The sequence below is a fragment of the Eucalyptus grandis genome, chromosome 9 (genome assembly GCF_016545825.1).
Source record: "Eucalyptus grandis isolate ANBG69807.140 chromosome 9, ASM1654582v1, whole genome shotgun sequence".
Classification (NCBI taxonomy): domain Eukaryota; kingdom Viridiplantae; phylum Streptophyta; class Magnoliopsida; order Myrtales; family Myrtaceae; genus Eucalyptus; species Eucalyptus grandis.
Window position 1 is genome coordinate 42,112,610 of NC_052620.1, and position 25,262 is coordinate 42,137,871.

The 25,262-nt window shown below is 41.0% G+C and overlaps 1 protein-coding gene, 1 non-coding gene and 1 pseudogene across 2 annotated transcripts; all 3 read left to right on the forward strand.

Annotated features, from left to right (window-relative positions):
• Window positions 1–1,694: 1,694 nt before the first annotated feature.
• Window positions 1,695–4,008, forward strand: LOC104430579. Its single transcript, XR_005546695.1, has 2 exons — window positions 1,695–2,227; window positions 2,983–4,008. It is a non-coding gene; the product is annotated as a 7-deoxyloganetin glucosyltransferase (transcript).
• An 8,242-nt stretch (window positions 4,009–12,250) lies between these two features.
• On the forward strand, window positions 12,251–16,155 carry LOC120288567 (annotated as a pseudogene).
• A 3,330-nt stretch (window positions 16,156–19,485) lies between these two features.
• On the forward strand, window positions 19,486–21,457 carry LOC120288568 (7-deoxyloganetin glucosyltransferase-like; the record flags this gene model as incomplete). Its single annotated transcript, XM_039302639.1, has 2 exons — window positions 19,486–19,894; window positions 20,520–21,457. Coding segments are annotated over 2 exons (1,347 nt in total), but the record flags the coding sequence as incomplete, so codon positions are not given.
• Between the last annotated feature and the right edge of the window lie 3,805 nt (window positions 21,458–25,262).

Sequence of the window (25,262 nt, forward strand, 5' to 3'; positions counted from 1 at the left end):
TAATATGGATGTCAGCCATCCCGTGTACATTGTGGCACTAGCGTGAACGATTTTTTTTATAATATTTTAAACAAATCTTGAATTTTTTATTATTACATTTTTCATTGTGGCTAGCTAGGATCGCGGCTCTCAACTAGGTCCTTGCAAAATATAGGAGAGGGCCATCTTGCTCCATGGTCTACAAGGGTGTTGGTCACCCTCGTTGGCAATAGTGGGAAAGAAAAGAAAGGAAAAAAGGAAAAAAAATTGATAGTTAAAATTCAGAAAAATTTGAGAATAAAAAATTGTTCATGTGAAAACTTGGCGTCACCAGCTATGCCAAATAGGATGGTCGGCATCGGCCTCAGTGATTTTTGAACAAAATTATTGGAAGGATTATATTGGTAATTGGTCAAAATGTTTATCAATAAAATAACTAAATTAAAAGGTTCATAATTAAATTGACACTCGCACAATAAATTTAAGATTTTTTTTTTTATAATTATCCTAGTATAGACACCATCAGGTACTTGACCAATTTGCCTCCACGTATCAAACAGGATTAACTTAAGTTTGGGCCGCATGGCAAGTGCAATTAGGCCATTTTATTCCCCTTCTCTTTCAACCCAAGTTGCCAAACTTGTACTTAGGTTTCGAAATTCGCCGCTTAAGCTTCCTTCTTTAAAACATTTATTTCGCCCTAAGTATAAGATGGAGCATTTGAGACAACAACATGAACTTAGATTACACAAACTATATATTGTGTTATCAATTACGTATTTTCCAGAAAGGATATTCCTTTGCTTTCAAATTCCGTTGTGGTATGTGTTAGATTAGGTTTCCTCACAAATCGAATTTTAGATAATATATTCATTGCGGAAGAGCTAGCATGTACTTGTCTTCTCTTGTAATACTTACACGTACCCAACTATTTGTAATTTAGTCTTTGTACATATAGTTGAATGAACTGTGTTCAAGCCAACTTTAGGTATGCTACTAAAGGCCGAGGCAAATTTTCAAGTGATACTACTCCGAAGATCACGTGCTTTCATCATTTCGCATGGTATGTTTTTTTTTTTTCTTTTTTAATATTATTCACCCATCTTTTGACCAACCCCACATATAAAGAGTGATATAAAAGCACACATAAACTGGGAAAATTACTAAAAGAATCCTAAACATTTTCACTAATTTAATCTTAAATCTATTAAGTCTATCCAATCAAATTTGGCCACCAGAGCTAAAGGAAGGAGGAGGGAATAGGAGAAAATAAAAAAATAAAAGGGAAAAAAAGATTAAAAATAATAAATAATTCAAAAATATTATCAAAAAATTATAGGGCGACATCCACGTTAGTGTTGACTAGCTAAATTTGATTGGATAGATTGAAATGACATAATTGCAAAAGGTTTACAATTCAATTGGCCAAAAAATAAGTTTATGACTGAATTGGCATAATTGTACTCGGTCTAGAACTTTTTTGGTAATTTTTTTCACTAAGCTAGTCTCATAAAATTATAAAGTAAGAACCATAATTAAATATTAGAAAAGAAAGTGTTTAATTCAGCAGTATATCAGAACCCGCAACATCACGTATCGCAAGATACCAATTTCATCGATGAATCTGTCTGTACAAGTAGCATTATTCGCTTATAAAAAGAGTCGGAGGCTCTTCTTCCACGAAAACAACACACAGAGAGAGAGAGAGAGAGAGAGAGAGAGAGAGAGATGGTTCATCCTCAAGCGGGAGAGAAGCCTCATGCAGTATGCATCCCATTCCCAGCACAGGGCCACATAAACCCCATGCTCAAACTGGCCAAGCTCCTTCACCACAAGGGCTTCCACATCACCTTCGTCAACACCGAACACAACCACAAGCGCTTGCTCCGGTCGCAGGGGCCCCACTCCCTTGACGGACTGCCCCACTTCCGCTTCGACATGATCCCCGATGGCCTCCCGCCCTCGGACGCCGACTCCACCCAGGACATCCCCTCGCTCTGTGCTTCTCTATCTGAACACGGGCTATCGGCGTTTAGGAGTCTTCTCCTGAAGCTCCGAGAGCAATCCCAAGACGGTGTGGCGCCCCCGGTCACGTGTATCGTGTCCGACGGCGGGATGGCGTTCACTGTGGATGCTGCCGAGGAGTTGAAGATTCCTGAAGTTGTGTTTTGGACGCCCAGTGCTTGCGGGGTGTTTGGCTGCACTAAGTATCGTCGTCTTGTCGAGGATGGTTTTACGCCCCTGAAAGGTCCGCACTCCATGTTATATTTGTCAAAGAAGGATTAAATTATTTTAGTTTTTTTAAAACTTTTTTTCACCAAAAAATATTTGCCGCTACATATTTTGGAATTTGGACGTTTCTCAGTTCCCTACGTACTTCTTTTGCTTAGCTTTTTGTTTCTTCCCGTCCTTCGTTTACATTTCGAAAGAAGACTAATTTTATTTTTCATACATGGCATGAGCATAAAAGAAAAATATTTCATTTTAGTTAATTTAGTCATAAACCTCTTAATAATTTATTAACTTAGTTCTTCATGTCAATTTTCATTGAGAGAAATGCAAAGACACTAAATCTTTTAGTAAGATGTTTACTATAAATGATCCGGCAAGACCACGTTGGGGGGGGGGATATAGGTCGATCACTTTAGTTTAGGTCATCGGATGCGATACTGCATATACTAATGAGCAAATTTTAATAAGAAATTATAGTATATTTAACGTAGTGCTAGGATAAAAGTTACATACAAATACTAGTTTAAAGCGTCACTATTTGTGTCCGAACAACGAAAAAACATAGCTCATATAATCAACCCCCCAAAGACATATGAACACTTCGCGATTTTGTATACAAATCTTACCTACGGTTTGGATCCCTAGCATGATTGCTAGGGAAATTGAAAGGTGATTCTGTGATAAACTGCAGATCTATATTTGAACAGTATTCTTGATAGTTCTATCTACCCTTTGTTCGTGGCGTAACTCTTTGTTTTATGATGATGACAGACCCAACCTACTTGTCGAATGGATATCTGGAGACCATGGTGGGCTGGACTTCAAGCATGAAAAGCATTCGCCTGAGAGACATCCCCACCTTCATCCGAACCCTAGACCACCAAGATATCATGCTCAACTTCGTCATCCAAGAAGTCGAGAGATCTTCCAGGGCTTCCGCAGTCATCCTCAACACCTTCGACACCCTTCCTGGAGTCTCTATCCTCCGTCTTTCCCCACATCTACACCATTGGGCCGCTCTAGCTCCTTGCCGACCAGATCCAAGACGAAGCCCTGAGATTGGTAGGGGGGAACTTATGGAGAGAGGAGCCCGAATGCTTGCCATGGCTTGACTCGAAGGAGCCTGGCTCGGTGGTGTACGTGAACTTCGGCAGCATCACGGTTATAACAGCTGGCAAGCTGACTGAGTTTGCATGGGGACTGGCTAACAGCCAGAAGCCATTCCTGTGGATCATAAGGCCGGATCTTGTGGCGACCGAGTCGGCTGTGTTGCCACTCGAGTTCGCGGAAGAAATCGTAGGCCGAGGGATGCTGGCACGCTGGTGCCGGCAGGAGGACGTCCTGAAGCACCGGGCGATTGGAGGTTTCCTGACGCATAGCGGATGGAACTCGACACTTGAGAGCCTCTGTGGTGGCGTGCCGGTGATATGCTGGCCGTTCTTTGGGGACCAGCAGACTAACTGCCGGTATAGCTGCACGGAGTGGGGGATCGGGATGGAGATCGACAATGACGTGAAGAGGGACGGAGTGGAAGGATTGGTGAGGGAGTTGATGGAGGGAGAGAAGGGGAAGGAGATGAGGAAGAAGGCCATGGAGTGGAAGGCGAAGGCAGAGGAAGCAATTATGCGCGGTGGGACTTCGTACAATAACGTGGACAAGCTCATCTCCGAAGTACTCTCGGCAATTGATTGACTACTATAGATGGCTGAAGGTTTTTGGCTAGTTGGTCGATCAATTAATAAATTGCTCCTTGGAGAATCTAAGTTAGATTTTGGAGAGATCTAGCGAGCTTTGGTGTTGTATGCAATGTGTTATTGTCTTGCCCACCGATCAATTTGATTGTTGAATGCAAGACCCAAGTTAGATGTTGGAGTTCAGACTTCCTGTGCGCTATACATGCATGCATGGCCGTGTGCAAAGAATTAAGTCTTTGTTATCTTCACTCGCTCTGGATATAATAGAACTATAATAGAACTTGTTCAGTTCATCAAGCTTGTGCTCCATACATAGCATTTACCACTACTACTTTGGATGCAGAAAAGATATTAAAGACATAAAATATCAATCATGCTATTCCTTAAGTGATAATGCGATTTAAGACCTCCATGATAGAAAAGGTTTGTACATTCCAACCAAAAGTAGGGCTGCTCATGCAAATTTTAAAACCATATAGAATGTAGATGGATCTCGAGTGTAATTTCTTTCACTTCCAATTCTTCCATTTGTCGTTGTTTTACCGATTTTTGTGGGAAAAAGGAAATGGGAGGACATAATTTTACAAACAATCCATTTTCTACGGATTCGAAGGTTTTGAAGCAAAAAATTAAACACGTAATTATTTTGAGAAAGATATACGTTGTATCTTAACGAGTGATATACATGAAGTTTATCCTGTAGATAACAAATGCAGTGTCTCAAGTACATATACTTGTTCGAGTGATCTTTCACTTTTCTTGTATGTCAAATCATCTAAATATACTCACATCAAGCCATAACATGGCTCACCAAACTGAGAAAATTGATCAGTTGGACGAATCCATGCTACTCTCCATTTGATGATTTAAAAAATATATATTTTAAATTAATTATCTAGACCGCTTAAATAAATAAATCAATAAATAATATTTGCTTAGACATTAATTATTACCAGTAATGAAAATATTTTCTATGAAGTGATACAAATAATCATTTTAAGGAAAATGTTCTTCATATAATTTATTTTGTAGAAATAAATGGAACCCAAGTCACATAAATCATGCGACTAAAAGAAAAAAATCACATAAATTACCATATCATGTAGGTTCCGGTATACCCAACAAAATATTCAATGACCAATTAACAATGTGCATGCGTGAAAAATATTCTATGTTATGATTAGAACATCGAGTAGAAAGTATCTGATACACTTTTCTCCGTAGCTTCATTGATCATTAATAATCTGGAAGTCCAATAGATTTGCATAATCCCTAAAGTTTGATACAACTCCCAAATTTCATAGTCATTCCCTTTCAAGTTTCCAATAAAATAAGAAATGGATTGATAATTGCAAGACTAGTCCAATGGGTTGAACCACGCAAACAGACAAAACTAGTTGAAAAACACAACGAGACAAAACTGCATAGACCTATTTAATTAGTAGCATCTCCACGATACTCGCCTTTTACAAAGACAAAGGAAACAAAACAAGAATCACAAAAGGCATATAAAATGCTATAGTTCAATTCATTCATCTTTGACTATTTCGCCATCTATCGTTTTCGTCTTTAATACGGCAATGTCAACTAAGGTTCTAATTTCATCACATAGTCGTCACACTCAATCTTTCGTGCTGCGATTTTAGGTACGGTTAATCTGATTGAATACGAACCTCAATGATGTGAAAATTTAGTGCCAAAAAGTCCTAAACCTTTTTGCCTTTGTGCCAATTTAGTCCTAAACATTTTTTCGGTGCCAATTCAGTCCTAAACCTTTTTAAGTTGTGCCACTTCAGTCCTTTTCGGCAATTTTGACCGGATTTTGCTGACTGGACGCCGGCCGGCTGACGTGGCCTGATCGGCGCGACGTTGACAACTTTTAATAATACTTTAATATTTTTTATTTTTTTAAATATTTTTTATTTTAAAATATTTTTATTTTATTTTTATTTTTATTTTTTTTTGTCTTTTTCCTCCAGCCGGTGGCCGGACCCAGCGACCGGCCATAGGCGATCGCCGGCGAGGGCGAGGCCGACCTCACCGGATCTGCGAGGTCGAGCCTCGCCGGCCATCGCCCATGGCCGCCTCGTCGAATCCGGCCATGGGCGATGGGCGAGGCTCGCCTCGCCGAATCCGGCGAGGTCAAGCGTCGCCGCCCTCGCCCGACCTCGCCGGATCGGGCGATGGGCGAGGGCCGGCGAGGCTCGACCTCGCCGGATCCGGCGAGGGCAAGCCTCGCCCATGGTCGCCTCGCCGAGATCGGGCCATGGGCGAGGCTCACCCTTGCCCGGCCTCGCCGGATCTCGGCGAGGCGAGCTCGCCCATGGCCGGCGAGGCTCGACCTCGCCGAGATCCGGCGAGGGCGAGCCTCACCTATGGCCCGATCGGCGGCGGCCATGGGCGAAGCTCGCCCTCGCCAAATCCGGCGAGGTCGGCCTCGCCCTCGGCGCAATCGCTTACGGCCGATCACCGAGACCTCGGCGGCCGGGCCGGAGGAAAAATAAAAAAATAAAAAAATAAAAAAATATTAAAAGTATTTAAAAAGTATTTAAAAAAAAATATTATTAAAAGTTGTCCACGTCGGCACCGATCATGCCACGTCAACCAGCCGCGTCCCGTCGGCAAAAATCTGGCTAAAATTGGCCGAAAAGGATCAATTCTTAGGACCGAATCGGCACCAAAAAAATGTTTAGGACTAAATTGGCACAAAAACAAAAGGTTTAGGACTTTTTGCACTTTTCCCCCAAATTTCATAGTCATTCCCTTTCAAGTTTCCAATAAAATAAGAAATGGATTGATAATTGCAAGACTAGTCCAATGGGTTGAACCACGCAAACAGACAAAACTAGTTGAAAAACACAACGAGACAAAACTGCATAGACCTATTTAATTAGTAGCATCTCCACGATACTCGCCTTTTACAAAGACAAAGGAAACAAAACAAGAATCACAAAAGGCATATAAAATGCTATAGTTCAATTCATTCATCTTTGACTATTTCGCTATCTATCGTTTTCGTCTTTAATACGGCAATGTCAACTAAGGTTCTAATTTCATCACATAGTCGTCACACTCAATCTTTCGTGCTGCGATTTTAGGTACGATTAATCTGATTGAATACGAACCTCAATGATGTGAAATCTTAATTTCTCTTTCTTCTTTTCCATTTTTTACAAAGACGCGGTCTAAATAGTTTATCCTAGCTAACTATATCGCTAAGTACTATACTTAATATACGTACCATACCAATAAAAGGGTCTTGCAAATTGCACTCTTTTTTTTCCCACTTAATTACTTAATAAGTGTGTTACGACGATATTTTCAAGGAAATGTAATCATGTTTTACTTCATTATTTTCTTTTTATCCCTTTGTAGGCATCAGTCGGCTCTTTTTGTCTTCATATGCCAGTTTTTTTTTTCCCCAAGCAAATCTTCGTATGCCAACTTCGAAGCGCACTAATCAACGTCAGGTGAGCATGGCTAGTGGATTTGGTGCTATTTAATAGTTAGATATGCAATAATTTCCAGACATTAGCCGAAGAAAATATATATTTTGTTTCGTCCTTGCGTGGCACATGATTTGCCGGCCTCTTCGATGTTGAAGCATATCCCATACATGCTATTATCTAAGAATTGTTCGGTCGGATCCAATCAATTGCGTTTGAAAGTAAAAAGAACCATCATAATGTTTCGATAATCAAAGAACCTTCATACTAGCCGACGATCATGGGAAACATTGTAAATTTGATAATATTTCCATATTGGCGGTGCAGACACGTTTCTAATGCTTGACTCGTCCAAAGTACTATGTTTTTTCAGGTTAGGTGAGCGCCTAGCGGGCACTTGTCCTAAATATTGATTAGACCTATTCCCGGACTAGGGGAGGCGCGTATGGTCCCTAAACATGGAGAGTAATTCGAAAAATGAAAATTATAGGGACTATCGTCCTACCCTCCATTTTCTGAACATGTATTGCAAACCCTCTGTCTATGGTGGAGAAATGGTGTTACTAGTCTTTCACCATGAGCGTGCATACACTCAAAAAAGGAGCAAGTGGAAGAATTGCATAAGCACATTAAACCATATCGCGACTTACCCTCGTGAGGAGAGAATAGGTTTATGAGTATTACCTAAAGATCGGGCTTGGAGCCCATGATCAAGCACGAGCTTTCTCAAGTTCATATCTCGCGCGACACTAGAGAATTCATAGGAATTTTGTAATAAAGAGTCACCACTAGCCTATTGGGGTTGGTTAGACTTACTTCCTACACAACCAGAGAATCTAAATTCGAGGACTTGATTACACTAATTAACCAATTAATACCATTTCGGTATCTAATCTTCATCATCAGACAATTTGAATTGATTTTATACTTATCTACTAACATATGTGATTACACGAGTACATAATCATTAAAATAGCAATTAGCAGTCAATGAAAGCATTTAAATAAATTGCATGGGAGAGCAAAGATTTTACATCAAAGAAAATATAAATACTAATCCTAACTAGATTAAAGGAAAGCCAAAATTAATATACCAAAATTGCACAATAAAAGGTATTCATTTGAGTAGAATTCTTAATTGAAAGACTTCCAGTTTTTAGGAGAAAATAAACCAAGAGATTAATTTTAACCTTTTTGAAGATTTTCTTTTTTCAATTTTTTTTAGAATTTTTGGATTTTTTTTTGGAAAAATTTAATATTTGAATTTTCCAAAACCTTTTGATTTTTATTTTTTTGGTGTCTTTCTAATCACTATTGAAATTTTTAGAATTTTCTGAATTTTGGAATTTTATCGGGATTTTTAAATTTTCCTTAATTTTCTTTTTCCATTAATTTTAAAAAAAACTCGAATTTTCAATAATTTCTTAAATTTTTGCATTTTTTAATGTTCTTTGAATGTTGTTGAATTTTCGAAATTTTTGAATTTTTATTATTTTTCTAAGTTTTTTATTTTTTTTTTTTTTGAATTTTTGAATATATTTTTCATATTTAATATTATTATATTCGGAAAACGGGTTTGGACCGGGCAAACCCGATCCGACCTGCTAACCAGATCCAATGACCCGAACTTACCTTAAAAAAGACAAAACCTATTTTAAAAACCTTTTTTGCTTTTTTTAAATAATAATAAAAATAATATTTTTTAATTAAAATTTTTTATTATTTTTTGTGTTTTCTACTGCACTTCCCTCTCCCCCTCGACGACTCCTCTCCACACCGGAAGCCAACATTTGCTTTCTTTACTCTCTCTGTTTTTTTTTTTTTAACTTTTTGCTGCACTTTTATTTCTCTTGCTTTTTTCTTTTGTTTTTTTTATTTGTCCCTTCCCTGTGCCCATCTTCTTCCTCGACGATCTTCCTCAACAAGCTCCCGCCCTCACCCAAGCTCCTACGTTTCTAGAGAAACCTCGTCCAAATCTCAAGCCATCGCTGAGCTACTACCCTTCACCGGTCGTACACCTCGACCACCACTCGTCGGCTGACCTCCCTGTCAATTTCCTTTTGTCATCGGACGGCCATTATCGGCCACAAAGCATGAAACACAAAACAATGTAAATGATGACAGGGGCGGTGGGCCGATGGCAGCGAAACGATCGAAAGACCAACGCCTGGGAAATGCTAATCACAAAAATGACATCTCAACTAAACAAATCGACCTATGGATATTCAGTTTTGGCCAAAAAGTAGGGGTGGTAAATGGGTGAGTTAGACCGAGTATGGGTTGGATCGAAAATGGGTCGACCCATATTTGACCTATTTAACTCGTTTTGACCCATATTCTTGTAGTGTAAATCTAATGACCCATACCCAACCTGACCTGTACTCGACTCATACCCAACCCGACTCGTATTGCTAAAACTTACTTATTGTTAAAATATTTTTATGCAATACAAATTTAATGGAAAAATTTTATAACTCTTTTTAAAATATTTTTTTAAAATCGAAGTTTTAATTTTTAAAATAAAATTTTAATATTTTTTATTTTAAAAATATATATTTTTATTTTTATTTTTTAAAATATCATTTTAAATTTTTAATAATAATTTTCTTCATCTTCTTCTTCGGTCGGCCGCCGGCCACGATGACAGCCGGTGACTGGCCACAGGTGAGATCGAACTCGCTGGCGTCGGGCGGGGCTCTACCTCGCCGATCTGGCGAGGTCGACCCCCTGACGCCGGCGAGCTCGACCCTCGCCAATTGTCGGTGAGGTCGAGCGGGGCCTCGGCCTCGCCAGATATGGCGAGATTGAGCCCCGCCTAATGCCGGCGAGCTCAAGCCTCGCCTCGCCTCGCCTGATGCCGGTGAACTTGAGCCTCGCTCGATGCTGGCGAGCTCGAGCCTCACCCGACGCCTGCGACCTTTAAGGGAGCGGCGGAGGTGAGCCTCAGAGGCAGGCGGTGGAGGCGAGCCACAGCGGTGAGTGGCGAAGGCGAGCCGAGACGGCGAGTGGTGAAGGTGGCAAGTGGTGGAGGCGAGCGGCGGAGGACGAAGGTCGAAGGGCTGTCGCTGACTCAACGAATGTGAATATATTTTAGGTTTTAAAAATGGGTCGAAATTGGGTCAGAACATGTGATCGATTTTCGACTCATATAAAATTGAACTTAAAATGGGTTGAACGTGGGTTATGACCCATTACAACTTCATAACCTACGTTCGACCAATTTGTGAAAAATATGAGTGCAAAATAGGACCTCTACTAAAAGGGCAAAAGCAAAACTAGATCTCGGTGAAGCATTTCATCGAGCGGGTGGCATGCGACATCGAGTGAAGAGTTTCCGACTCAATTGAGACTTGAAACAGGGTCAGGATTCTCAGCAAACATCCAATAACGCCCAGCAACTTAGCTAAAGACCTATGGGGGCCGGAGTTCGTGTGAGCCTAATGGCCACGAACCCCAGCCCGGCGTACCCAAGAGGGGCAGTAAGGCAAAAACGGAACCTTACTAGTTCAAGCTTGAGGACTTCTACCAGGAGGGGTCGTTGGACGGAGCTCGCATGTGGCCAAGTGGTCAGCCGAGGCTCCCTCTCGCTCTTCGTTCAGTCTCATCTTTCATTGTCTCGACTTGACTCCTCTCCTCTCGAGCTCTTCCAATCTCTCTCTCGAACCCAAAAGAGCCCCTTCGCTTTTATGCTCGGCCAGCAAGCGCGCATGGCTCCCGCCACCCCAGCTACCTTGCCGGCTTGACTCCGACCACGGGATCATGCTGTGCGATCCGCTGCCTCCTCTGCTCCCTTGGTCTCCTTTGGCTCGTACTTTGCTTTTCCTTCTTTCAACAGAGAGCGTGAGGGAAAGAGAGAGGAAGAAGAGAAGAAGGTTGGGCTGGTGAAGGAAAGGAAAAAAGAAGGAGGCTGGCCAGGCCCAAGCCAATGGAAATGGATAAAGAGAAAAAGAAAGAAGGGCGGACCAACCTAGCCTCGGCTGGCGTTGCTTTTTTGTCTTTTTTTTTTTTTTTCGATTTTTAAAAATAAATTTAATAATTGTTGATAGTTATGTAAATGCTCTTAATGTCTACGCGGATTTTAATAAAAACATACACGATGTTGTAAAATATCGCATTGCAAATATGTAATAGAGAAGAGATTGAGAAGAGAAAACAAGTGAACACTAGAGATAGTAGAGAAAGCCAGATATTTCACTGTATTGTGATTATTGTTCTGTGTTGTTATTGTACATCAAAACTGAACTCCTATTTATAGGAGAACAATAATGTACTTATCATTAATATCAATGTATCGAATGATACATGTACTGGATAAGAGAGATGAACGTTCATTGTATATGGAGATGTACTTAGAATATATGATACACATGTACCATAATAAGTACATTAGATAAGATGAATATAATGAATATTCATTCATGTATCTCATTCATTCATGTATTTCATAACACACGATACATTTTAATGAAAGTGCTTCTTCTTTTTAGTGACTAATTCATAAATTTATACATGATTAAATTCTAAATAAAATTGTAAAATTTAGGTGTTAACAAACCATAGTCATATGATGTTGTTTCTCTTGCCACAAAAGCCGTATGTTCATCGTACCAAGGAAAATAGTTCTCCATATAAGGTCAGAATTTGGAACGCCAAGGAGAACCAAAAAGAATGAAAAACGAAAAAGGATGGCCGGTGGATCTATCTACCGCGTTCATTTTTGACGACGCTCGTTTGTTCTCTTATTGCACGAGCATGAATGAATCAAGACGCGGGGTTTTTTTACGAGCTTATACCGATACACACATGAAATGAAAGCCCCCTGACCCATCAACCCCATCTTCTGCGATTCTGTGGAGAGCCTGTCTTGTCTTCTCACGGAGAGAGAGAGGGAGGGAGGGAGATGGGTTGAGCAAGAGATAAGCATCATGCAGTGGTTATTCCCTACCCAGCACAGGGTCATATAAACCCTATTTTGAAGCTCGACAAGATCCTCCACCACCGAGGCTTTCACATAACGTTCGTGCACACCGACTACAACCACAAGCGCTTGCTCAAGTCCAGAGGCCTGAGCTCTCTCGATGGCTTGCCTAGGTTTCACTTTGAAACCATCCCCGATGGCCTGCCAACAAGTGATTCTGATGAAGATGTCACTCAGCACATCCCTTCTCTTTGTGATTCCACTTCCAAGAATTGCTTGGCTCCTTTCATGGACCTCCTCGGGAGGCTCAATGATAAGTCTGTCGATGATACTGAGGTTCTTAAGGTGAGCTGTGTAATAGCGGACGGCGGCATGTCGTTTGCACTTGATGCTGTGGAGAAGCTTGGAGTGCCTCGTGTGCTGTTTTGGACTCCCAGTGCTTGTGGATCTTTGGTGTATACTCAGTACCATATGCTCTGCAAAAAATGGCTATTCCCCCTTAAAGGTTAGGGAAGTATAGGATTTTCTTTACTCTGTATTAAGTTTAAAAGCAACCTATCTGCATGACATGAATCTTCTTAAATTCCTGGCTAATTGATTGGAGTGTGTCCTTTAAGATTTTGAAAGTCGTCGTGATAACTGTGGTCTCAAACACAATTCTTTCAGTTGGTTTGTTTAATAAATTGTTATTGTTGATATTATGTTATATCCACGTGTTTCGATGCAGATGCAAGTTATCTAATGTTGACATCTAAATTTCACCTAAATTAATCAATTTAAAATAGTTAAATGTTAGGAATTAATCACAAAAGATTTTTTTTTAAAAATATTATTTAATTAAAAAAATCAGTTAGGTCGGGCTGAATCAAGCCTTGGCCCGACCCGCCCCTTTCCTTTTCTTTTTTCCCTACGCTAGGCCCAACCCAGTCCACTGCCTCCTTCAGCCCAGCCCGCGAGTGAGCTGATCGCCTCCCCTAATCGGTCTTCGCTGCAAGACTTGCAAAGAAAAAACTAGAAGCAGAGCAGTGATAGAGGGAGCAAAGGGATTGGTGGTAGGCGGCGGCGTGATTCGTGGGTCGGGCGTGCAGTCCGGCTAGCAAGCTGGCAGCTGTAGAGGCCATGCGCGCTTGCTGGTTGAGCATAAAACTAGGAGAGAGACCGAGGAATCGGGAAGGGGAAAAAAATCAAAAAACACCAGACCGAGAGGGAGCGAGAGAGAAATACGAGGGGGTGAAGAGGCCGAACCGGAGGCAGGAAGCTTGAGGGAACAACTCGTCGTCGCCCCGAGGTCTGTTCGTCCGTCCGTTGCTGCCGCTATAGCCCTTCCCCGAACGAGGTTAGCCTTCTGAATCCCGCGGCCCCATTTCTGGAGAATGCTGGGCCGAGCTCACGGTCGACCGGTTCGTGTGAGCTCGGTCCATGTCGCCTTTGCACTTTGCTCCGATGTCCTCCTACGTTATATTTTGAGACCTCTAAAGCGTGTTTGGCGTTCGGTTGAGCCGAAATCCTTCGAGTTCGGTAGTGCAAACCATGTGTTTGACAAAATTCCCCAAAGAAAACTGAGGACTAGCTCGCATTTTAACGCCGGACCCATTCATTTTTCCCCCCATGCTTGCTGAATCCTTGTTGCTTTGCCCTGATTTGTTGTGTTTTCGGACAGTTTGCGCGAGATATTGGCATGTAGTTGGACCGAGGACTCGTTTGTTGGAAATAGATTAGGGGTTGCCAGAATAGGTAACCGGTGCCGGTTGAGGGGGACGACTAGTGAGCGGCAGTGGTCCAACGACTTCCTTAGGGCGGTTAGAACTCGCGATGTTGCTGGCGTTGGACCGGTGGAGGAGATGCAGAAGCTTCGGCGTGTCGCGGCTGCGGGAGGGGAGACCCCGAAGAAGACGATCGAAAAAGGGAGTAAAAAAAAGAAAAGACAAAAGCACAAAAAGATAAAAAAAAAAAATTAATAGGAAAAGAGGAATGGGCTTCGTTTTGGGCCGTTTTAGTGTATAGGGCTTGTGGGCTTCGTTTAAAAAAAAAAAAAACTTAGAACTAGGTTGGGCTTGCTGGTTAGGCCCAATCCGAATTTAATTGAAGGTCCGATTGGGCCTTGCTCTTTCCGAGCGGGCCAATCGCCTGTCTCCCAACCGGACCAAACCCGAGTCCGGTCTCCCACTGCACTTGACTCGCGACCGGGCCGAACGGGGTTAGGTCGACCAAATCCGACCCGGTTCGCCCATTTTTTCCAAATAAAAATTATATATTTTTTTAAAAAATTAAAAATTAAAGAAAATCGAAAATTCTTTTAAAAAAATCGAAAATTTAAAAAATCGAAAATTTTAATTTTTTGAGAAAATTTTAAAAAATTAATTAAAAAAATTTTAAAAAGTTAAAAAAGTTAATTAATTAAAAAAAGTTAATTTTAAAAAAAATTAAAAAATTACAAAAAATTTGAAAATTAAAAATTGACAGAGTTTGGTTAGGGATTGCTAGGTTGTCGTTTTAAGTGTAATTATGCATTTATTTTGATTACATCGCATCTTTAAATTGTATATCTTGTTATGTTCAATGGTATGTGTGTAGTCTTATGGTGATTAGGACATTGTTAGCTATGATTATTGGTGGATATGTTTAATGGTATGTGTGTAGTCATATGGTATGTTTAATAGTACGTGTTTAGATTGCACTCGTATGATCACTTTAATATGTTTGTGGATGAGTAAAATCAATTCAAACTACCTGACAAAAAATCATTTTGTTAAAATGAACAAAAATAGGTACCGAAAGGGCACTAATTGGTCAATTAGTGTAATCAAGTCCCCGACCCTAGATTCTCTGGTTGCGTAGGAAGTGTGGCATCCTCCCGTGCCTCACTTGATTTCTAGCCGACTCCAATAGGCTAGTGGCGACTCATTCTGTGCAAAAATTCATAGGAAATATCCAAATGTCACGTGGGGTATGGGCTTGGGAGAGCTCACGCCTAATCATGGGTCTTAGGCCCGTCCTTTAGGCAATACCCCTAAACCTGTTCTCTCCTCCCGAGGGTAGGTCGTGACATCTAACAAATGGATTCCTAGACACCACCATAGACTGGATTCCTGGTATGAAAAACATTCGTCTGCGAGATCTTCAGCTTCATCAGGACAACCGATGGTAAACGATATCATAGTCAACTACATCATATGACGGATGGAAAGAACACACAAGCCTCATCAGTCATCCTCAACACGTTCAACTGCTTAGAAAAGGATGTTCTAATGGCTTTCTCTTCCATATTTCCAAATCTTTACACAATGGGTCCGATTCACTTACTTCTCAATAAAATCGAAGACGACAACTCAGGTCACATAGGCTCAAATTTGTGGAAAGAAGATCCCACTTGTTTGGGGTGGCTGGATTCAAAAGAACCCAATTCGGTGTTGTTCATAAATTTTGGGAGCATTGCCATGGTAACGTCGGAGCAACTCATCGAGTTTTCATGGGGACTGGCTAACAGCCAAAAACCCTTTTTGTGGATAATAAGGCCCGACCTCGTCGCTGGTGACACGGTGGTTTTGCCCTCAGAGTTCCTAGCAGAAATGGAGGACAGAGGAATGTTGGTGTGTTGGCCGTTCTTTGTGGAGCAGCAGACTAACTGCCGGTATAGCTACACGGAGTGGGGGATCGGGATGGAGATCGACAATGACGTGAAGAGGGACGAAGTGGAAGGATTGGTGAGGGAGTTGATGGAGGGAGAGAAGGGGAAGGAGATGAGGAAGAAGGCCATGGAGTGGAAGGCGAAGGCCAAGGAAGCAATTATGCCCGGTGGGACTTCGTACAATAACGTGCACAAGCTCATTCCGAATTACTCTCGTCCATTGATTGACCCCTATAGATGGTTGAAGGTTTTTGGCTAGTTGGTCGATCAATTAGTAAATTGCTCCTTGGAGAATCTAAGTTGGATTTTGGAGAGGTCTAGCTAGCTTTGGTGTTGTATGCAATGCATTAGTGTCTTGCCCACCGATCAATTTGATTGTTGAATGCAAGATCCAAGTTAGATGTTGAATCTCGTAAATGCGGACGCTTCAAGACTAAGATCTCCCATTCCTTCTCAATCACACTGGAAGGGGGGGATTGTTGGTGCGTTTGTACTAGTCCTCCAAGCCATGGTACAGTACCTCAGGGTCGTGAACCGTTGGGGAATTCGTTCATGTTGTTAAATAATACGAAGTGTTGTCAATTGTGACAGCTTAACCGAGTGGTTTTCATATTGTTGTAAATGGATGTGAGGTGGATTAGATCACATGCCATTATGTTGATTTATTATCGTTTAATAAGTGTTTTCAAGCCAAGGGATTCATTAGACGTGGTTGAAATCATTATACATCAAGATCCATTTACAGTCAGTCATGTTGATTCATGATTGTTTAACGAATATTTTCAAGCTAAAGGAATCATAGACGTGGTCGAAATCATTGTACAGCAGGATCTTATTTATAGCCAGTCATGTGTACCTTTCTTACGAGTGCCATTGCTAGGAGTATAATGTGCTCGATTAAGAGATGGATTTGTTGAATTGTGGCAACTTTCGTAGTTGTGCATCTTTACACTGACTTGGTTTAATGGGCACGACCAGCTAGTTCTGTCCAAGTTGACTGGCCTTCCGAAGATACTATGAGCCCCCTCGTGTTGGTCTCGCTAGTTTGCAGAAACGTCTTATACAAATGAATCTCTGTAGCGGGAAGCCAAGAAATTAAAGATGCTGAGAATGTCTAATTTGTACGGTTCGGACTAATGACGTTTGGAAGTCCTATTTTGACCAAAATGAAGGTGGTATCTCCTTGATGGACTACGAGACAATAATGTCATCCTCAAGGAAAAAATACCAAAAAAGTCTTAAACCTTTTACATTAATACCGGTTCAGTCCTAAAATTTTCAATTAGACCAATTCAGTCCTAAGCATTTTTACATTGATACCAATTCAGTCCATTCGATCAATTTTGGCCTATCAGCATTGACGTGGACATCGGCCGTGACCGGACGCCGATGTGGCAAATTTTTTTCTTTGAATTTTTTCCTTTTTCTTTTCCTTTTTATTTCTTTTTTTCCTTTTCTTTTCTTCCTCCTTGGACTATTTTGGCGGTGGCTGGCCAACCTTCGGTGAGGCTCGCCGGCCACTGGGTAAGGCCCTCGAAGCCCTCGCCTACCACAAGCGAGGGTTGGGGCCTTGGCTGCCGGCGAGGGTCATGGCCCTTGCCCAACATCTCCCAGGGCCGCTGGTGAGGCGACTTCACCCGGATCTAGGCAAGGCCAACCTCGCCTTGGCCTTGCTGTGGGCCACGTTGGCCTTGCCGGTTGCGAACGAGGCCACCTTCGTTCGCGGCAAGGCCAGGTTGAGGTTGGCCTCGCCTAGATCTGAGCGAAGCCACCTTGCTCGCGGACTGGCGAGGCCGAGCGAGGGCCTCGACCCTCGCCAGACCTTGTTGTGGGCAAAGGTGAGGCTGGCCTCGCCTAGATCCGAGCGAAACCGCCTAGCCCACGGCCTTGGGAGAGGTTGGGCGAGGGCGTGACCCTCGCCGGTGGCAGCGAGGGCTTCGAGGCCACCGGAACAATCCAGGAGGAAGAAAAGAACAGGAAAAAGAAAAAAAAAAGAAAAAGAAAAAGAAAAGGAAAAATTAATAAAAATTAATATATATATATATATATTAAAAATTTTCATGTCGGCGTCCGGTCACTAGCCGATGTCCACGTTAGCACCGGCAGGCCAAAATTGGCCGAATGGACTGAATTGGTACCGATGTAAAAAGGTTTAGGATTGAATTGGTCAAATTAAAAGTTTATGACTAAATTGGTACAAATGTAATAGGTTTAACACTTTTTTTGGTACTTTTCCCCATCCTCAGCTCTATAAGATATTCAACCCCCCATAAAAAAAAAAAAAAAAGAGCTCTCCACGATGATTGAGGACTCCATAATGTCCGAGGATAGTTTCGAGAGAGATTCGAGAATTATAATGCACATACATGGTCCTGGAGTATGGATGGGGGAAAGAGAACGAGACGAGGAGGTGAGTTGGTGGAAGGTCGCTTTGTTGATTGGAGACCGTAGTTATTGGCAGCAGGGAAAATTATTTAAAAATCTCAATTTTATTATATAAATATCAATTCAATCATAAATATTTTAATTTTGATCAATCTAGTTCATAAATTTTTGATAATTGGCAATCATTTTACTTAATTGTAGGCAGAAATTATTAGTGTGGATGTTGGCCGTCCTACATACATTGTGAGCACTAGTGTGAATAATTTTATAATTTTAAAAAAAAATCTTGAATTTTTTTATTTTGTTATATTTTTCATTGTGGCTAGCTAGGATACATGGCTCTCAACCAGGTCCTTGCCAAATCTAGGAGAGGGTCATCTTGCTCCATGGTCTGCAAGGGTGTTAGCCACCCTCACCAGCCATAGTGGAAAAAATAAAGAAAAAAAAAAAAATTGATAAAAAAAATTTAGAAAACTTTTAGAATTGAAAAAATTGTGCATATGAAAACTCATCGTCACTAACTATGCCAAATAGGACTATCAACATTGGCATCAACGATTTTTTGCCAAAATTGCTAGAACGATTATATTGGTAAATGATCAAAATGTTTATCAATAAAATGACTAAATTAAAAGGTTTAAAATTAAATTCACACTCGTACAATATTTTTTGCCAAAATGTTTATCCCGATATAGACACCATCGGGTGCTTGGCCAATTTGCCTCCACGTATCAAACACGATTAACTTAAGTTTGGGCTGTATAGCAAGTGCAATTAGGCCATTTTATTCCCCTTCTCTTTCAACCCAAGTTGGCAAAACTTGTACTTAGGTTTTGAAATTCGCCGCTTAAGTTTCCTTCATTACAACATCTACTTTGCTTTAAGTATAAGATGGAGCGTTTGAGACAACAACATGAACTTAGGTTACACAAACTATATATTGTGTTATCAATTCCGTATTTTTTAAAAGGATTTTCTTTTGCTTTGAAATTCCGTTGCGGTATGGGTTAGGTTAGGTTTCCCTGCAAACCGAATTTTAGATAATATATTCATTGCAAAAGAGCTAGCATGTGCTTGTCTTCTCTTGTAATACTTACACGTACCCAACTATTCGTAATTTAGTCTTTGTACATATAGTTGAATGAACTGCATTCCAGCCAACATTAGGTGTGCAAATAAAGGCCGAGGCCAAATTTCCAGGTGATACTACTCCGAAGAACGCGTACTTTCATCATTTCACATCCACAAGCGCTTGCTCCGGTCGCAGGGGCCCCACTCCCTCGACGGACTGCCCCACTTCCGCTTCGACATGATCCCCGACGGCCTCCCGCCCTCGGACCCCGACTCCACCCAGGACATCCCCTCGCTCTGTGCTTCTCTATCTGAACACGGGCTATCGACGTTTAGGAGTCTTCTCCTGAAGCTCCAAGAGCAATCCCAAGACGCTGTGGTGCCCCCGGTCACGTGTATCGTGTCGGACAGCATGATGACGTTCACTGTGGATGCTGCCGAGGAGTTGAAGATTCCTGAAGTTGTGTTTTGGACGCCCAGTGCTTGCGGGCTGCTTGGCTACACTAAGTATCGTCGTCTTGTCGAGGATGGTTTTACGCCCCCTGAAAGGTCCGCACTCCATTTGTCAATGGAGGATTTAGGCTCTTTTTTTTTTTTAATAACTTTTTTCACCAAAAAATATTTGCAGTTACATATTTTGGAATTTAGACGTTTCTCAGTTCCCTACGTTTGTTGCTTCCCGTCCTTCGTTTACATTTCGAAAGAAGACCAATTTTATTTCGTACATGGCATGAGCATAAAAGAGAATAAGATAAATGCATATCATTTAGTAAGATGTTTACTATAAATGATCCGGCAAGACCACGTTAGGTGGTATATAGGTCGATCACTTTGGTTTAGGTCATCGGATGCAATACTGCATATACTAATGAACAAATTTAATAATAAATTATAGTATATATAAAGTAGTGCTAGGGTTCAAGTTACATACGAATACTAGTTTACAGCGTCACTATTTTTGTGTCCAAACAACAAAAAATATAGCTCATATAATTCCGAACACCTGAGATTTTGTATACAAATCTTACTTACTGTTTGGACCCCTAGCACGATTGCTAGGGAAACTGAAAGGCGATTCTGGGATAAACTGTAGATAGATATTTGAACAGTATTCTCGATAGTTCTATCTACCCTTTGTTCGTGGTGTAACTCTTTGTTTTATGATGATGGCAGATCCAACCTACTTGTTGAATGGATATCTGGAGACCACGGTGAGCTGGACTTCAGGCATGAAAAGCATTCGCCTGAGAGACTTCCCCACCTTCATCCGAACCCTAGACCACCAAGATATCTTGCTCAACTTCGTCATTCGAGAAGTCGAGAGATCTTTCAGGGCTTCCGCAGTCATCCTCAACACCTTCGACACCCTCGAGCACGACGTCCTGGAGTCTCTCTCCTCCGTCTTTCCCCACATCTACACCATTGGGCCGCTCCAGCTCCTTGCCGACCAGATCCAAGACGAAGCCCTGAGATCGGTAGGGGGGAACTTATGGAGAGAGGAGCCCGGGTGCTTGCCATGGCTTGACTCGAAGGAGCCTGGCTCGGTGGTGTACGTGAACTTCGGTAGCATCACGGTCATGACCACTGGCCAGCTGACCGAGTTTGCATGGGGACTGGCTAACAGCCAGAAGCCATTTCTATGGATCATAAGGCCGGACCTTGTGGTGAGCAAGTCGGCTGTGTTGCTGCCCGAGTTCGTGGAAGAAATCGCAGGCCGAGGGATGCTGGTGAGCTGGTGCCAGCAGGAGGAGGTCCTGAAGCACCGGGCGACTGGGGGTTTCCTGACACATAGCGGATGGAACTCGACACTTGAGAGCCTCTGCGGCGGCGTGCCGGTGATATGCTGGCCATTCTTTGCGGAACAGCAGACTAACTGCCGGTATAGCTGCACGGAGTGGGGGATTGGGATGGAGATCGACAATGACGTGAAGAGGGACGAAGTGGAAGGATTGGTGAGGGAGTTGATGGAGGGAGAGAAGGGGAAGGAGATGAGGAAGAAGGCCATGGAGTGGAAGACGAAGGCCGAGGAAGCAATTATGCCCGGTGGGACTTCGTACAATAACGTGGACAAGCTCATCTCCGAAGTACTCTCGTCCATTGATTGACTACTATAGATGGCTGAAGGTTTTTGGCCAGTTGGTTGATCAATTAATAAATTGCTCCTTGGAGAATCTAGGTCAGATTTTGGAGAGGTCTAGGGAGCTTTGGTGTTGTATGCAATGTGTTATTTTCTTGCCCACCGATCAATTTGATTGTTGAATGCAAGATCCAAGTTAGATGTTGGAGTTCAGACTTGGCCTGTGCACATGCGTGCATGGCTGCGTGCAAATAATTAAGTCTTTGTTATCTTCAATCGCTCTGGATATAATAGAACTTGTTCAGTTCATCAAGCTTGTGCTCCATATATAGCATTTACCACTATCTTTTTTACTACTTTGGATGAAGAAAAGATATTAAAGATATAAAATATCAATCGTGCTATTCCTTAAGTGATAATGCGATTTAAGACCTCCATGATAGAAATGGTTTGTACGTTCCAACCAAAAGTAGGGCTGCTCATGCAAATTTTAGAACCATACAGAATGTAGATGGATCTCGAGTGTAATATCTTTCACTTCCAATTCTTCCATTTGTCATTGTTTTACCGATTTTTGTGGGAGAAAGGAAATGGGAGGACATAATTTTACAAACAATCAATTTTCTACGGATTAGAAGGTTTTAAAGCAAACAATTAAACACGTAATAATTTTGAGAAACATATACATTGTACCTTAACGAGTGATATACATGAAGTTTATCCATCAGATAACAAATGCGGTGTCTCAAGTACATATACTTGTTCATGCAATCTTTGACTTTTCTTGTATGTCATGCATCAAGCCATAACATGGCTCGTCAAATTGAGAAAATTTATTAGTTAGACGAATCCATGCCTCTCCATTTGATGATTTAAAAAAAAAAAATTTAAAAAAATTAATTATCTATACCACTTAGAAAAATAAATAATATATCTGCTTAGACATTAATTACTATTAGTAAAGAAAATATTTTTTATCAAGTGATACAAATAATCATTTTAAGGAAAATATTCTTCATATAATTTATTTTTGCAGAAATAAATTGAACCCAAGTCGCATAAATCATGTGACCAAAAAAAAAAAAAAATCACATAAATCACCACATCATTTAGCTTCCGGTATACCCAATAAAATATTCAATGACCAATTAACAATGTGCATGTGTGAAAAATATTTTTATGTTATGATCGAACATCGAGAAGAAACTATCCGATGCACTTTTCTCCATAGCTTCATTTGATCATTAATCAATTTGGAAGTCCAATAGATTTGCATAATCCCTAAAGTTTGATAAGACTCCCAAATTTCATAGTCATTCCCTTTCAAGGTTCCAATAAAATAAGAAATGGATCGATAATCACAAGACTAGTCCAATGGGTTGAACCAAGCAAAGAGACAAAACTGTATAGACCTGTCTAATTAGCAACGCTTCCACGATACTTGTCTTTTACAAAGACAAAGGAAACAAAACAAGAATCACAAAAGGAAAAAAAGACACTATAGCTCAATTCATTCATCTTTAACTATTCTGCCGTCTATTGTTTTCATCTTTAATGCAGCAATCTCAACTAAGGCTTTGACTTTGTCACATAGTCGTTACACTCAATCTTTCATTTAGGTATTCGATTAATCTTTAATATGGACCTCGATGATGTGAAATCTTAAATTGTCTTTCTTCTTTTCCAATCTCTACAAAGACACAGTCTATCTTGTTTACCCTAGCTACCTATATTGCAAGTACCATACTTAATGTACGTACTGTTGGAGAAATTTTTCCAGAATATTTTGAAGCTGACAAAACGTTTCTATCAGTCTAGTCTGGATAAATACAGACCTTCTATTTAGAGTCTGAAGACTTTCAGATCACCAGACTCAGCACTCAAGACTCAAGACTCAAGACTCAAGACTCAAGACTATTCTCATTGATAGTTTTTTTTTCTAATCCAATGACGAAGGTAATCCAGAGCCGAAGTATTTGGTTGAGAATTTAGTCCTATCCTCTGGAGAAGATCTCTTGGCTGGATAAATATAACTGATTCTTTTATTCATAATCAAGATCGTTTGAAGATCTGATGGTCGACGAAATATTCTTGGAAGGTTCTATTCTTGGAAACCAAGATCCTGATTGTATGGGCGAATAGGATTGATGGGCTATCGTCGGTTCCTTTAATAGCTCGAATGATCTTCTTGATTGATTCCGTCCAACGGGTAGATTGGAGGAATTCCTTTGGTAAGTGCCAACGGGTATGATGGCATAAAGGAGTATAAAAGGAAGACATTCTAGTTGCTTTAGTGCATGACGATAGAGAAATTCCAGTCTCAAGCACCTTGATTATTAGTCGATACATAGAGAGTGTCTATACTTAGTGATATCTTGAGTGAGTGTGGTAGATCATCTACACTGAGAAATCAAGAGAGAACATCGCTGTAACATCTCTTTGTTCATAGTGGAATCCAGCCAATAGGCTGTCAGTGTAGAAGAGTGGACGTAGGCTTGAAATAAGCCGAACTACTATAAACCGCGTGTTCAATTTTCTCTTCCATTCTCTCAGTCTTACTTTGATTATTGTTTGTCTCAAATCTATCAACTGTTTGTTATTGTGCAATTATCGAGAAAAATCATTTATATACCTATTCACCCCCTCTAGGTACGTATACTAGCTATATCAATTGGTATCGAGCCTCGTGTACTCACTTTATTTGAAGTGTTTTACTTCAGAGTAAAAGATCCATGGCTAGTATGCTAGCACCAGGGCTGGTGGAAGGGCAAAGCAATACCAGACCACCCTACTTTGATGGAAATGATTACAACATCTGGAAGAACAAGATGAAAGCTTTCCTACGATCAAAGGATCCTCTGGAATGGGACGTTGTAGAAAAAGGAATTACTCCTAAAGCTGCATCAGTCTCTGAAAGAGGGAAAGAAACTGTTGAGACCAGCGGAATGACTCAGCAAGAGATAATCAAGAGACAAGCACTCGATGCAAAAGCAATTTACTCTTTATATTGTGCTTTGTCACCAACTGAATATAACAGAATATCTTCTTGTGTTACAGCAAAAGAAGTTTGGGACAGATTACATATCACCTATGAAGGAACGGATCGAGTGAAGGAACCCAGAATTAACATTCTCCTCGGTCAATATGAAACCTTCAAAATGAAACCGGGAGAATCTATAACTGACATGTTTAGCCGTTTTACAGATATTGTCAATGGTCTTGAGAATCAAGGACAAACAATTTCTGATCCCATGAAGGTAAACAAGCTACTGCGTGGACTCTCCAAGGATTGGAATCACATAAAGACTTCAATAAGAGAGACGCAAAGAATTATGCCACTATCTCGTCGACGAGCTGATTGGAACTCTTCATCTTATGAAGTGGAACAAATTAATGAAGATGAAGATCCAAAAGGTAAGAAATCCATTGCATTAAAATCAAATGATGATTCTGATGATACAAATTCTGAAGATGATATGGACGATAAGGAGCTTGCTCTCATGATATGAAGATTCAGAAAACTGAATAGTAAAGGAAGAAGGTTCAACTCAAAGAAACAAAGTTTTCAAAGACAGCAGACCAAGTCTGTTGATGATGAGGAACCAAACAAAGATGTAGTTTGCTTTGAATGTAAGAAAAAGGGACACATCAGACCTAACTGTCCTCTTCTGAAGAAGAAGAGAGGAAAAGCTGAAAAGTTTCGAAAAGCTCTCAAAGCCGAAACTCCGGTGATACGAGTGTGAAGAAAGTGATAATGAATATGCCAAGCTATGTCTAATGGCACAATCAGACTCAGACTCAGATTCTGGATCAGACTCAGACAGTGAATTTGA